Source organism: Terrapene carolina, unplaced genomic scaffold, assembly GCF_002925995.2.
Source record: "Terrapene carolina triunguis isolate 2854851 unplaced genomic scaffold, T_m_triunguis-2.0 Scaffold192, whole genome shotgun sequence".
NCBI classification, from domain to species: domain Eukaryota; kingdom Metazoa; phylum Chordata; order Testudines; family Emydidae; genus Terrapene; species Terrapene triunguis.
The window spans coordinates 7,471,708-7,488,098 of record NW_020664543.1 but is presented as its reverse complement, the minus strand read 5'-3'; the positions used below and the strand labels follow the sequence as shown (position 1 = coordinate 7,488,098).

The window sequence follows — 16,391 nt, the reverse complement described above, 5'->3', positions numbered from 1 at the left end:
ACACATATACAATTGCATTTTTACTAGGATGTACCCCCAGAGGTATTAACCCTACTTCAATAAGGTTTAACTCAATTGAATCAGGTTTGTTCAGGATCTTCTCGGTCTGTCGCATGCAGGACTCATATTTGAATTTTGCAAAGAGAGCCAATCTTAACTATGGCCAAACGCAACCCTGGGTCTAATCACTCCTGGACTTTGGAGTGTTTGAAATCTAGATTCCACTTCTGTATGTTGAGCCCAGCTCTAATCATAAGCATCATAGAACCCTAATGATCTGAGATACTGCAGTAATAGCAGCCATAAAAGTATGCGAGCGCCTCCCAATCTTTAATGTATTTATCCTCATGCCACCCCTGTGAGGTAGGGAAAGGCTATTATCCCCATTTTACAGATGAGAAACTGAGGCACGAGGGCTCAGGTCCTCAAAGGGCATTTAGGTGCCTAGCGCCCATTGATTTTAATGGGAGGCTAAGTGCCTAAACACCTTTGAGGCTCTGGGCCTAAATGACTTGCCCAAGGTCACACAGGACATCTGTGGCGGAGCAGGGAATTGAATCAGTGCTCCTGTGGCCCAGTCTAGCACTAGACCTTGCTTCCTCTCTTATGGCTCTGACAGGGCTACTCCGAAAATACTGAATTCATTCCTGGGCATGAAGATGTCAACAAATTACAGGGAATTCAGAGAAGAAGAATAAAATAATACCTAATTTTTATTTAACACTTTTCATCCCTAGAGCTCAAAGCACTTTACATTACTGCCACCTCACAGAGGGGAAAGAGCGGTGAAGTAACTTGCCCGGGTCAGCCAGCGGGCCAGTGGCAGAACCAGGAATAGAACCCAGAGAAGAGCAACTAAAATAATGAAAGGGGAGAAGGACACCAATTTATAAGAACTAAAAATATTCACATCTTGGCTAAGTGTGACGTGTAAGCAACACAGAGCTATTGAGTACTAATCCAAAGGGATTTAACTAGGAAGAATGGGATGAAATTAAGATAAGGAAAATGTAGGCCATATTTAAAAAAAAAAATCTTTGTAATGGTGAGATTAAACTGTGGAATAGTCTCTTCAAAAAAGATGGTGGAAGCTCCATCTCTTGGGCAAGCTAACCAGCAGATTTCACAAATGATACACTGAATGGAATATTCCTGCACAGCCAGGATTATGAGCTAGATCACATGTGTTTTCTAGCTCTAATGTCTATGATGCTGAGCTTTCAGAAAAACCCAGTTCTCAGTGTACTACAGGGAGGGGCAACAAAAGTAACCCACTGTACTATGATAAAAATGCTTAACTGCCCATTCAGCTTGCCATTAACCCATGCACCTGGACTTTAACTAACACCAAAGAATATGCCCAGCGAGTGCAACAGAAAACATTTTTATGTAAGAGGAGGTGAACATCACTAAAAATCAGAGCGCCTTTGTACGGCATGCCAAACTGCTGAAGCGAAAAAATGTCTTCGGTGAAAGGACTCAGATGTGAGCATGTTTCAATGCACAGCTCCAGGAAAAACGCCGATAATAAATGTGAGCTTCTTGTTAGCGTTGCTTTTCAGTGGGAAGCGAAGCCGGAAGGGGAAGTGGGAAGGAGCATGCTGGCTAATTGAAGCTTACATTTTCATTCAAGCACTGCATTTTAATTATAAACTGGTGATGGCACAAGTGTCGCTTAGTTCGCATCCAGTTTTAAGCATGCACATGTGTAAAAAAAAGTCAATTATTAATTTAGTATTGTGATCATGTTCATTAGCCTACACTATGTCACCTAGGCACATGCCTAATGACATGTTGATTCTAATGCCTCTTTTAATATAGGGCATAAACACACATTTAGGGCCAAATTCTGTGGCAGCTGGCCACCAAAACAGGTGCACATTAGTGCTATAAAAGCAATATAAGCATGTGCCATATTTTAGCCATCTGCAGCCACTTCCACAGCCCTCCCAGTGCAGGTTATTCCTGTCGGTCCTGCCCCAGAATGCCCCTCTGTATCTTCATCCGTAGCGTGGTTGCGCTACAGATTTGGGCCCTCATCCCAAAAAGACTTACACATCTGCTCAATTTTATGCATGTGAGCAGTCCTATTGATCCTGCAAAGCTAAGCATGTGCTGACTTTTTGCAGAATCGGGGCCTTAGAGTGGATCTGGAATCCAGGTGGAAGATTTCTGGCCTCTATTTCCTTCTCTACAGGTTTCCGCTGTGCCCAAAGACTGATTCCAGCCAGGATTTCACCCTTTAGATACCGAGATGTACGTAAAATGAGAAAGGGTCACTGGAAAGTGGCTACAGCTAGCTACAAAGTCAGTCTTGAAAAATCAGGACAAGATCTCAAATCAAACTAAGGGAAAGCGTTGTAGAAGGCAGATTTTCAGAGTCAATCTCTTTCAACCACATTGGATAGATCAACAAGGGCAGCTGCTTTTTAATTTGTTTGATATCAAAATTGATATCAAAATATAAATTAGACTTCCCATTAATAAAAAAAAATATGAGGTAGTAGGTTCCAACTGAATCTTCTGAGTGATTATCATTAGAAAATGTACTCTGAATGCAGTATCTGTTATTACTAGTGCACGGTCCATATTTTATATAGCACCTTTCATCTTAAAGGATTCTAAAGCACTTTGCAAACAATATGCATCTGCTACCACTGAAAAAGCAGTGCCGCACACCAGCAAGGGGTACAGTGCATAGCACAACAGAGGGGAAATTTTGTCTGGTTACAGGGCAGACACACTAATGAAAAGTGCCACAGGAGCTTTAATTCTCATATGGAACAGATAAAGCCTTAGATTTTAAGGGCTCAGGTAACATTTCCAAAGGCTCCTAAGTCACTTACGTGCTTAAGTCCCATTTGGTGTTCAATGAAAAGTCACTTTTGAAAATAGGCTCCTAAGTCACTTGAGTACTTTGAAAATTTTACTCCCTCTCTCAAACTCCCTGTCACTGTAAATACCTGAGCATTCAATCTATGCTCAGATTATATGCAGCAGAACCCCTATTTTACAAACTCACTGGGGACTGAGGAGTTCATAAAACTGAGAACCTCATAAAATGGAACATCGCAAAATTATGGTCGGTATATTGCATAATTTCAAGTATGGTGCACTGCATCACTTTCTTCTTCCTTCAAAGCATGCAAAACGATTTCTAATGCACATAAGCCATCATCAGAATGTGAAGGGATGTCTCCTTGTTCTTCATTGACATCACTTTAGTTCTGCATTTTTTTCTTTTGGGGAAAATGATTCATATACTAGTCATTTGTAAGATTAGTGTTCCTACAATTATGGGTCCACTGTACTACAGAAGGGTGAACAGCTGAGTCTCAGGCCAAGATTTGAAGCTGAGGTTACAAGAAGCCACTTCCAATCTGTTACTTAGACTACTGAGTTAATATTCTTTATATTATGAATTTTATATGCTCTGTGTGTGGTAATATCCCTTATTATTACGGTTGCCTAATTCTTCCCATTGCAAACCCCTCTTTTCAGTTGCTTATAACTTTGCCAAATTTTAACCATTTGGGCTGAAATTTTTGATATTGGGTGTCTTCTTTGGGCTGAATTTTATTTGGAAAATGTCAGCTAAAATGGTTCAGCCATTTTTGAGAATGAGGCTAGGGAAAAATACATTGTTTTGCAATGTTAAATAACTGATGATGGCCTTTTCTTTTACAAGCTCCATTGGCCCCAGGCTTTGAAAAAGGGACTTGAAATTTGGCAAGGGAGTGACTTTGGGGTCAGGGATGTGCCTTTTGCTGTTCCTGTGAAAATCCACCAAAATGTGTCCAGCTTATTAAAAATAAAAAAACCCCTCAGCTTTCACATGTTCAGTAGAGACTTAGATTTTAGCTAAAATCTCCAAAGATTCTGTGCACAATTAGCATGCTCACAGGGCCGGCTCCAGGCACCAGCAAAACAAGCAGGTGCTTGGGGCGGCACATTTCTAGGGGCAGCATTCTGGCGCCGCCCATCATAGGCGCCGACTCCGGGGCATGGGGAAAAAGTGCCCCCGCCGCCCCAGCTCGCCTCTGCTCCGCCTCCGCCTGCTCCCCTGAGCGCGCCACTGCCGCTCTGCTTCTCCCCACTCACTCCCAGGCTTGCCGCGCGCGAAACAGCTGTTTCGCACAGCAATGCTGGGAGGGGGAAGAAGCCGAGTGGCGGGGCGCTTGGGGGAGGCGGCGGTGGTGGAGCGGAGGTGAGCTGGAGAGGGGAGTGGTTCCTCTACCCCCCTGTTACTTCCTGCGCCCCCCCCACCCTAGCTCACCTCTGCTCCGCCTGCTCCCCTGAACGCGCCGCTGCTCCGCTTCTCCGCCCTCCTTCTCCTGAGAAGCAGAGCGGCGGCGCGAGGATGGGGATCAGCAGCATGAGGAGTGGACAATGGGACTGCCTAGGTTTGGAGAATGGGACTAGGATGAGGAGCCGGGAATGGGGAAGAGACAGCACTAGCACTGGGCAGAAAGGGGGTCACGCTTGGGGAGAATGGGCAGAAGAGTCAGTGCCCACTAGTGCACACTCCCCTCCACAGCCTGGAATAGGTCCCTGAGTCTCACCATTCGTCTGTTGTCAGCAAATACCCGTGAAACCCACCAGCAAAGTGTCCTATGTGCTGATTCACATAGAGGATAACAACCTACTACTGCTATCAGTTATTCAAGTGACAGAGGTCTCTGCAGTGGTGCTAATGGTTCCAACCATGCTGATGACCCATGTGGGTGTCAATATGAAGGCAACCTTACTTCTGGCACATTCTAACTTTTGGTTGCTTGACTTCACAAACTTAATAATGTTTTTAAAACATTTTATGCATCTTATATTAATGTTATATATAGTATCATTCCAGTTTTGTAAATTCTCTTTATCCAAAAATCCTAGTTATCCAAATCCACAGTGTGTCCCCTATGTAGCCCTATGTTGGATCAAAAGTAGCAAAATAGCACTTCGGTTTATCCAAATGCCAAGTTATCCAAAAGTTTTCAGTGTTCCCCAGGCCATATGGACCAGAAATGTACTATATACACATTCCTACAGACATGCGTATATACACACACCCTTTATACACATGTTATTGATATTAGTTACATAGCACTAAAAGTGTACAAGGGCTCTTTACAAATAGGAATTGGCCCAACTCCAAAGAGCTTGCAATCTCACTAGAGGATGTACAGCTGAATGACTGAGGAGGAGGGATGACAAAAAGCAAGGTAATTCTCACACAAAATTATCCAGAATTTTTTGATTATAGCAATCAACATTATTTGTTGAGCTATAAAATAGGTATATTTGATATGTTTTAGATTTGATTTCAGTTAGGCATTGCTCCTCCAGGCAATATCCTGTTTCAAGTCATAACTGTGACATGTCCTGGTTTCTGTTTAATGCCTCACAGCAACCATTCATAAACTGTGCCTTTGGGAAACAAATAAGGCAGAATAAACTGTCTAAATCTCATTAAACGTCACAATTTGGGACAAGAGAGAATGTTCAATCATCCATATTCAATACTAAAATGAGTTATTTAAGGCATAAGAACAGATGAAAACTGATCTGAAATCTGTATAAAAACAGGCAATGGTTTAAAAACAGTTATTATCTAACACTGGAAAAAAATGAATATGAAGTGAGGATGGAGCTTCATTCAATAGAGAATGTTTTCTTCTCCCGAATATCTTTGAAATATTCAGCACTATTGAGTTAGTGGGATCAGCTAAAGGAGTAACATTCAAACGACATAACCCAGTGGCACAAACCAAGATAGCAATTAAACGGGAGAATACCAGAAAAACAATAATTAATGGGATTAATTTAAACCAAGACTGACAACCTGCGGGAAAATGCAATTTTTCCGTAATAGTTCCTCTCTTCCTTTGTCATATGCTTCCTGCCCTCCAACCATCATGACATCATGTTTCTGTTACCACTGGATCCTCTAGATATATAATTAGATACATGGTAACTTTGATTTATTTTGAAGAATGTGAAGTATTATTTAAAAGTAAATAGAACCCTGCATAAACACACTGGAGACGAAGCAAAAGAGGTGGAGAAAACAGATGCATGTAAGTGAGGCATCAGACCAACCTTCAATACCTTTGTGATCAGAACTTTTTTGGTTGCCAGAGAAGAGAACAAGGAGGCTTGAGAATAGAGAGGAACTACAGATCCTTGGATTTCTACCTGGGGCAGAATGTTCAGTCTTTGTTGGTTTGTGTCATGAAAGAATCTTGCAGTCACTGAAAGTTAATTTTGAAGACACCTTTTCTATAGAGGAAAAGTTATAACACATGAACAAGAAGAAGTAACAAGGCAGGGCTGAACAATGGTGCTTGTATTACCACACACTGGCAGAGGGCCAGATTCACTGGCAGGGTAAGTGGATAAAACTTCTTGGAATTTGATCCAAAGTCTATTAAAACTGGCAAAATAAAATACATAAATGAAACAACCAGAAATCCAGTTTGAAGGGAAATCTATCTCCAGTCCACCTAGAACCAGCAAAAGTTACTTACAGATGTGTGGAAGGCTATTATGAAAGAACATATGGACAGAAGCCATTCTCTGCTTTGTAACTCTAAGTGTCTTCTATCAAGGTAAAAGAAAGAGATGTATTTTGGGAATGGAGAACAAATGACTAGAACAAATAAAGAAAATGCAGGTCAGGGAGACCTAGAAAATGAAGAGACAGGACTAAATCAATCATGTTTTGACAAACCAAAATGTACATAAAAAGACAGACACATTGGCACAAGGTAGAAAATGTGAGCCAGTGAAAAGATAGAGAAGACACAGTACTGTATTTGGAAATGAAATTCTTTTTGATTGTGCTTCAGTTGTTCATTGACGTCAGTGGAAGATGAGGGAGCTCAATACTTAACAGCTAGGGGTCCTATGAGCAGATAGACTTACTTATTAGTACAGAGCCTGTGCTGTTCTTCAACTATTGCTTACATGTAAAAGTTCCTGGGCAAGATTCACTGAAACGTTCCAGCTGCGTTGTGCTACGCTGATTGAAATGGCTGTTTAAACTGGGGTTACAACTGCCTTGTGTTGCTGGAGTGGAGCAAAGTAACCAGATCAGATGGGTGATAAAATAATGTTTTTTTCTGTACAGCACTTATAAATATGTTTCAGTCTCTCGGATATCCTGACAGGTGTGTGTTTAGTTTGTTTATTCTACTACCCCTTTGTCTGACACCTTGGCATCTCTTTGTAAGAGTCTGGCTGCTGACCCTGCAACATTATAAAGATGCATGCCAGGAAATTTAAAATGAAGATGAGCACAAAGTAAAGTTAAATTCTGAAATAGATCAGTATTCCAGTGTGACAAAAAATATTAGGAAGTACGATTTTTGTAATGGGATGATTCCTGGCTCAGAAAAGCAGAACTGGAAAGAGACGTTTCACTGAACAGGTGGGGCCCATATTTCTCTTACACCAGTTTTATACTGGCATAATTCCACTGACTTCCAAGAAAGTACTCTAAATGTACATGAGTGTAAGGAAGAGGAGAATCAGGCTGTGAGTGTTTAGGGCCAGATCCTGTCTCTCGAAATCTGCAGGCTTAAATGCAAAGTTCCAGTGGATTTATGCTTTGTAGAATGACAGGAGAACTTTCATAGAATTTATGTCCAGAAGAGACCATTAGATCTTCAGAGGTTCCCAAACTTTTCCTATTGCATACCCCCTTCCAGATCTACCAGCTGCCTGCTTACCCCTTTCTAGATGTACCAGCTCCCCGAATACCCCTACCTTTCTCATCACTGATACTTTGTGTGCTCTTCTTAACACTACATGTCTTTAGCCAGCTGTCCATATTTCACTCTTAAGTACACTTAGTTATAGTGCAATGTATACAACCGAACCCCCTCCCCCCCAAATTCTGAGTTCAGTTAGACTGGACAGAAGCTGGGTAAGTGAACCTGTGCTGTATGGTGATTGGAGGTGAGGGCTCTGTACGGCAGCATCTCTGTGTAGCTTTGTTCTCATTGGTCATCTTGAAGGAAATTAACTACCACATTTTATATAACACATTCCCAAAGAATTTTAAAGTTTTGTCTGAGTAGTCCATTATGAAAATGCAATAAATAAAATAATAAATAAAATTCACCACGACACAATTTCTACTGTGTGCCCTCTAGAGATGTCTCATGCACCCCCTCCCCCCCAGGGGTATGCATACCACAGCTTGGGAACCCCTGAAGACTGACGTGAAACTTTTACTACCAAGGCACATTAATATAATATTTACCATTTTATAGGACACTATGCAAACAAAATACTTAATTCACCTGTACTGTGTACACACCTTTGCTGAGTAACTGTATAATCTTATTGCCTATCTTTCCCCACCCCCTCTTTCCTGTTGTTATTGTGTTATGGCAGCATCTAGAAGTCTAAACTCAGACTGGTGACCCACTGTACTAGATGCTGTACAAACTCAGAGGGCTTGTCTCCACTTACTGGTGGATCAACCCTGCAGCGATCGATCCACTGGGGGTTGATTTAGCTGGTCTGGATAGCTAAATCAACTGCCAATTGCTCTCCCATCAACTCCGGAACGAGAAGCATAAAGTAAGTCGATGAAAGAGTTTCTCCCATCGACCCAGCATGGTGTAGACACCGCAATAAGTCGACCTCAGGTACATTGACTCCAGCTATGTTATTCACGTAGCTGGAGTTGTGTAACTTAGGTCGACTTAACCCCATAGTGTAGACCTGTTCAGAGTAATAGAATCATAGAATCATAGACTTTAAGGTCAGAAGGGACCATTATGACTGTCTAGTCTGACCTCCTGCACAATGCAGGCCACAGAATCTCACCCATCCACTCCTGTAACAAACCCCTAACCTATGTCTGAGCTATTGAAGTCCTCAAATCGTGGTTTAAAGACTTCAAGGTGCAGAGAATCCACCAGCAATAGACTGTCCCTGCCCCAAAGACCGTATGATCTAAACAGACAAGACAGACAAAAGTTAGGGATAAAAAAGTACTATTATCCCTGATGTACAGATGGGGAACTGAGGCAGAGAAAGATTAAATGACTTTCCCAAGGTTATATAGGAAATTAGCAAATCTCTGGATTATAGAACCTAGATCGCCTGATTCCTAGTCCAGTGCCTTAACCATAAAACCATCCTTTCTCCTGCTGCTCTGTTTGCCTTTTTGTTGTCTCATGTATGAAAGTAGCTGGTCAGCTCTTTGGCATGCAGACTACGTATGATTCGTCTCTCCTGCCAAGCACCTACCAGACTTTTGGGTGATGAAAGATAGCAATAATTGGCCTCAATTGCAGTTGAAGGCATAGGTTCAGCCATTGGGTTGAGGGGATGGGAGGAGAGGAGATGAGAAGGAGACGTCCCTGGCCATTTCTTGCTGTCTCTATTGATGTAAAGCTTGCTGTGGTTCTAGGATGGATACACACTCACTGCTACTCCCCCACCCCCAACTTTTTAATGTGGTTTATGGTGCACAGCATCTTGCAGGACACAGCCCAAAGTCAGTGTTTAACCTATGCAGCTCACTCTGTATAACAGCAGAGAGGGTCCATCTAGTTAAGCTTTCTTATGCCAGTCATGTGTCCTTTCTGACTGACCCATCCAGAGCGGCTTTCCTAGCCACTGCCTTACCATATAGAACATAGATCAGTACAGTCAGTGTGATCATCATCACATAAGAAATAAACAGTCTTTTGCAATTGTGTAACCCATGTCACTGAGCCATATGTAGGACCAGAAAAATATAGTTCCATATTTGCCTGCATTCGCAGTTCCTGTTAGAGATTGCTCCTGTCACAAAATACCTGCATATAGCTATATCGCACGCACACCTCTATGACTGCGTACCGTATACATTATATATACCACACCAGCACAATATGTAGTCAACCTACTATGTATAATTTGTTGTGACCTTGACTCTTCCCACATATGATATTCTGAAACTATTAAGTAAAATGCATATTATCCACATTACATCTTCCACAGATGAAAAAAACATTAACATCTGGATTACAGATATGCTTCCATTGGTTTATGGCCTCTGAGGAGTGTCACTAATGCACAGAATGTCCTTGGGTTCTTGGTTTTGCACTGGGATCTCTGGCTTCCTGAAAGCTATGTAAAGAAATCCTGTGTAGCCCGATACTCCTTATTGGCTATGTACTTGATTGAAGAGGGTAAATTAATCCATCAACGAATAAGTCACATATGCAATAAATTGACTCCCAATCTACATGTTTCATACAGCAATATAGGAAAAACGGATGTTGTGCTAAATCCATGCTGTATTTTGAGATCTGCCATTGAAAATGATGAAGGAAGCGCATGTAGAGACTCTTGTTTTTTTAGAGAACAGATCGATCCTTTAGTATAGGTTCTGCTAGCAGCTCCTCTAACACAGCTTTTCCCAGTTTTTAAAGACCCACAGTGTGATAATCTGAGGTCAGAAATTAGAAGAGATTTAAACTCTGTTTCCAAACAAGCCGTTTCAAGCTCAGAAACTCTATCTAGCAAGCAAAATGCCATAAATAGAAAAATTACCCTAAAAAGTCTGTCAAAAATAATTCACCCAGCTTTTGGCAAATTCCTACCGCACAAGTGCTACAAGGATAATACTGGATCCATAAGAACCATGTTTAAAACTGATCCATGCAGCACAAATTCTTTAACATCATGAAGGGAAAGTGACGTGTTTTAATCATAAGCAAAAAAAGGGGGAATCAGAAGAATGCATGGACTGGAAGAGAATGAAGATCTGGGCTGATTCTTAGAGCCCTTCTCAAGTGTGTTTTGTTTTGTTTTAAAACATTTGGTGCTAAATGTTCAAGCCTCAGCTGTACCTGCAGAATATGTACTGTGCCCAAGAAATAGTTTATTGCACACCCATAAGTACTGCATGATACAGTCACTCATCTTTGTGTTTTCCACATACAGCTATCTATTTGCACAGCATGAGTATAGGCTCATATGAACGGAGCATTTTGAGATGGAAAAATGTTCATGAATTACTTGTTTGAGTAAGAACCATGAACTTGCTCTTATAGTATTCACCTTGGATAGTAACTTACTTTTATGTGCTTGCCTCAAACATTGTACAAGCAAATTTTCTTTTGTTTGCAAGGATGTCCACAGAAGCAGAACATGTCACAAATACCCAAGTGAATGTGCATTCATCCATGACAGACGTGTTGCAGATAATTGTGCAAATAGGCATTTGTGCAAATGCTTGAGCCATAAATGATTCACTCGTGCTTTTCTCCTGTTTATAAATGTGTCAGCCATCCAGTCAAGGAGCACAAACAATACCCATGTGAATTAAGTGACCAATCACACAACACAAATAGCAAATTACAAAACAGTGAATATTCAAAGCAACAGTCACAGCAAATAGTTCAGGGGTAATCCATATACTCAAATGTTTAATAAAACACTCTTTGAATAATTTCAAACAACAAATACATTTCCCAATTTCCTATCTTAATGTCATAGGGCCCAGTCCTGTAAACACTGGGAGTACTACTGTCTACTGTGACTAGTTCTATTGACTACAGTATGACTATTTCAGGGAAGGATATGGTGGTGATTTTAAAACATACCACAATTTTTCTAGGTTAGGCTTCAATACACACATCAAACCAGGTGGTACTAGACATATACCATATTAGTAGAAGCTACAGAAAAATTATGTGTAGCTGTATGTTTCTCTAACTTAGCTTATCTTGATTTCAGTGGGGCTATTCGTAGTAGGAAGCTTTACACCTGGTAGTGTTTGCAGGATTGAACCCATTGACCACAAATGCTCAATTGGCGTCAACTGTCACAGTTCCATTATGGAGCTATGATAAGTTACACCACTTGACGATCTGTCCCCTAGACTGCAACCAAATCATATAGTTAAAAACAGATCACAGTGATGGGCTACTGTTATGGGTCTGCCTTCTACAGATTATGCAGGTTCTAGACCATTACCCTAAGATCAGTAAAAGAGGCATGAAGCTGCAATTTCTACTATAAGTATATGCACATTACCACTGGGGAATTTTTTAACAGTTTGTTATTTAAGAATGGATAAAATTAGATCTACGTATTAAATCCTTTGGGAAATAGTGCTACTGTTAAAAGCAACATTTCTCAAATGCAGCCACTGTGGCTGCATGAGGCTACCAGGGGCTTTTCTTGCAGCCACAGCCTCCTGGGCAGTGATGGGGGGGCACAAAGCAATGGCCCCTCCTCCGGGGCTGCCAGTAGTGGTTGGGACCTGTCCCCTCCCCTCCCCCCCCTGAGACACAAAAGCTGGAGGAGCAGGCAGCCAGTGAGTTCCCGGGGCGGTAGGGTCAGGCTTCAGACCTTGGGTGGTGGGTGGCAGGCTCCAGCCATGGGGTTCAGGCTCCATTCCCCAGCCACACGGTGGCAGGCTCTGGCCCCAAGCTCACCCCTCCCATCACACCTGACCCCCCCGCTGCCTCCATACCCACCTCCCCATCCAGGGCTTAATTTGTCCCCAGGTTTGCTGGGACTGAGTTAGTCCGCTATGAAAAGTGATATTTGTTAATATTAGTAGCTAGCAAGTCTTAAAAAAAACAAGCAAAAGAAACAACAAGAAAAAAGACAAGAACCTGCAAAGCACCTTATTTGTGTTTCTATTCTGTTTAGGTCCAGTAAAGAATAGAGACATCTGTACATTCTTTTTAATATTGAGTCTGCAAAAAAAAATCCTATATAAATAAATTACAAAGATTTGGCCACGTATATGTGCATATGTATTTGTTTTTTCTAACGTTAATTAAATATTTTAGGAAAATTGTCAGAGCTGCAGAGGCCACCAAAAAAATTGTTGTGAGAACCCCTAAAGCCATCTAAGACCTAGTGAGCCTCCAACTTCCACCCCGAAAGAAACATGATAAAAAGACCAAAATTGTGTATTAATTGACCAGAAACTAAACTAATTTTGCATAAGTGTTATTTTAGTGTGACTGCAATCCATAGAACTGATTTCAGCCCAAACAGAATCCCAACCAAAAAAGAGAATTTGCCAGAGCCCTAAATTGTATTTATCTACTAGTTGCGGATTTGTTAAACAATGTGGAAAAGAGGAAAACACCAAAGAACGCCTCCAGCTCAGAGAAGGCACTATCTTTTCCTATGTGTTTCAGCATTTTCTCTTTGAAAATTTGGAATTTTCTGAGTCTTGATATGTAACAGTTTGAAATGAAGATTGTACATTTTCACAGATATAGGTTAAAAATATTTTAATGGACAATTTCAACTGACCTGAAATACACTCACATCTAACATTTTATTCATGCCAGTATCAATTTAAGAGGTTAACAAATTTCCAGCTTATGAATGTTTACGTCTTAGATCTGTCACTGAGATAAGAGTCAGGTGGTGTTAAACCCAGAAAAATTAATGAAGTAGCTTTTTATAGTGATTATTAAACAAATAAACCCATAAAACCAGAGTTCTAAAAATGAGTCTTCAAACCAGACTACTTAAATTAAACATAAACATTCATAACCTGAAAATGTTTTCCCACTGTCTCCCTCATCAGAATTTTAAGTATTATATTATGATTTTAATAAAAGAACCATCTATGCAAACTGATTAACTCAGATTGTCACTCATGTTTACTTGGGTATCTTTTTAGACATTCCTTTATTATTTTTTAAAACATCAAAAACCTACACTACTGAAACCAAGGTGTCTTGATGTGATTTTAAACTTTGATAGTTTCATGTACCTGTACAATATACTTTCAAAGAGAGTGTTGGAAAAGAATGAATAATTTGCAATGAATTATTTATCTGATGAATGTAGCCTCTCTTTCTACTTATCCATGAACAGATATCAATTTTCTCAGATTTATTCATTCTTTGAATTTGACAAATAACTTTCAGATTTTTTTACTTTGTGGTATGATCATGAATATTTGAATGTCAATAAGCGTTGCTTCATTGAGATTGGTTAGATAAGTCACATGGTATCTGTTCGCTTCCCTGAATAGATGAGTTTAAACTCCAACAACCCAATTTCTTCTATATGTGACTTTGCAGGTGCAAATACCCGTGCAAGTAAAATTTGATTGCTCACATCTTCAAAGCAAAAGGGGACCACAGTGTGAACAATGTAGACAAATATTAGTGGACGTTTATCTGCAATATTTGCCCAGCTCTCAGCGCGTTACTAGATGCTTTACTTTTGTACAAAGAGGCTGATCTGGGGCCAATTGAAGTCAAGGTAAAAAACCCCCCAATGGTTTCAAGGGAAGCAGGACTAGCCATCTAATTATGAGATTCTTTAGAGATCAAGGTGAAATCTTGGCTCCACTTAAGTCAATGGCAAAAATCCCATTGATTCCAGTGACGGCAGGATTTCACCTCAGATATGACGGCCCCAATCCTGCAAACTGTGCTGAGCAACTCTTGATGGATGCGGAGGAACCTACTTTTCCAATGAACATAGAGCCTGGAGGTCAGAAGACCAAACTTGGCCAGGCCCTCAAAATTTGGCCCCATGATTTTCAAGGGGAGTTGAGGATGCTCAGCCTCGCTCAGGCTCAGACCCACATTTTCTAGATGTAATTAAAAAAAAATCAGGCCACGTGTTGGGATCCTTTAAGGAATTGCAAAACAAAGCATCTGTATTGCCCATCAAACCAGGGGCAGGTTTCAAACGGCTGTGATGCTTCCATGTTTTGACTGAAAAGCATTTTTCTTCTGAGACTATGCAACATATGGCCTAAGTCATGATTCATCAGGCAGCAAAGCGGGCCACTGCCAGAGAAAAACTATCTTCCCCCGGAACCTTTTACATCAGGAGCGGAGCGGAGAAGATTACAACAGGTGAAAAGTGCTTCTAGAGATGCCACAACTAAGGGGAAAAAATCGACACTGTAATCACTGCCCGTCTGTGAATGATCGCTGGTCCGGTCTGAGTGCTGGTAAAGTTTCCCTTCCCCACAAGATGCCGAGGCACCAGGCAGAGTGGAGATTTCAGCGCCACCGCAGCCCGGCTTCCCTTGCCAGCACCTGGATCCCCCTCGGCCGGCTTCCTTCCCCACAGCCAGGTGCTCGGGGCGCTTGGCTGCCGGGGGCTGCCTCCTTTCTGGGGGGGCTTTCCCAGTCTGCCGCGCTAATCCCCCCGGAACAGCCCCGCGCCCCTTTACGAAAACAACCAGCCGAGTTGGCAGAGGAGCCACCCCTGGCCGGAGCGGGGACGAGACGTCCTGACCCCTCTGGGGGGTTTAGCTTGTAACTGGGGCGCCGGGGGGGGGTCCTGTTAGTCTGATTCAGATCCCATTGGTTAGCGGTGCAGCCGCTTAGGGCAGGTCCCCGGTCTCCGGGCGTTTGCTGAGCACACACTGCAGGGGCTTCAGTAATGGCCCGCAGGGTCAGTCCGGAGAGAAACTAGGACCCCCCCCCCGCCCCCCCCAGCCCCCCCCCCCCCAAGATGAAAGGGCGGGTCCCACCACACTAGCCAGGCGCCCAGCCGCGCTTGCCTTTCTCTCAGCGGCACCCGTCTGTGTGCGCCCAGGAGCGCTACCCCGGGGCCAGGCATCCCCATCCGAGGGCGGGTTCCCATAGCAATCGCCCAGAGACCGGTTACCTAGGCAACAACCTCCTCCTCCCGCCTAGCCCGAGGCGGAGAGTCCGGCTACGTCTAGGGTCTGGCTGGCCGGGGCAGAGCCCAGCGAGGGACCCAGCCCGGTCTGTGCAGCCGGCCTGGGCCGGGAAGTTACTTTCCTGCATCTTTGCTTCCTGCCCTGCGCTCCCACCCAGCCCCACCCGCCTTACCCCCAGCCCCCAGGCCGGGCCGTACCTTCCAGACAGCAGATCCGCCAGAGCCCGGAGTGCGTGAGGTCCCCCTTGGCCCTGCGGGGCTGGCTCTGCGGCTCCTCCAGGCTGAGGTTGGTCCCGTTGCAGAGGTGGGCGCTGGAGTAGAGCCAGTAGTCGGTGCCGATGGCGATGGCCATGAGGCTGAAGGCGGCGAAGGCTCCCGCCGTGGTCAGCAGCATCTGGACCCCGCGGTCACACCACACCATGGTGCTTCATAGCCCCCCGCGCCGGCTCAGGGGGCAGCAAGGGACCGAGGCAAGGCGCTGCCTTCCCCCCACCAGCACCGCCCGCCCGCTGCGGCTTCCCCCGCCTGCCATCCACCCAGCCCGGGCATGGGGGGGGGACAATGCCCCAAGTCTCCCCGGGGAGGGGCTCGCCTCCTCCCCGGTGCACAGGGGACAGCGAGCCCGGCGGGAGAAGCTAGACCCCCCGCCTTCCTAGCCCCGGGTCCCCCCTCCAGCACACAGCAGCCAAACTCCGCGGAGGAAGCAGAGGGGGCTTCGGCGGCGGCGGAGGCTCCGCCTCTCCTCGCTGGACCACTAGGTAATT

At 43.5% G+C, this 16,391-nt stretch overlaps 1 protein-coding gene across 1 annotated transcript in view; it reads right to left on the bottom strand.

The window, feature by feature from the left end:
- CACNG4 (calcium voltage-gated channel auxiliary subunit gamma 4) overlaps window positions 1-16,048 on the bottom strand; it is a 57,226-nt gene extending 41,178 nt beyond the window's left edge. Inside the window, exon 1 of the mRNA XM_024198348.1 lies at window positions 15,826-16,048. Coding sequence (XP_024054116.1) covers window positions 15,826-16,048 — 223 coding nt within the window. The remainder of the gene's footprint in view (window positions 1-15,825) is intronic.
- Window positions 16,049-16,391: the final 343 nt, after the last annotated feature.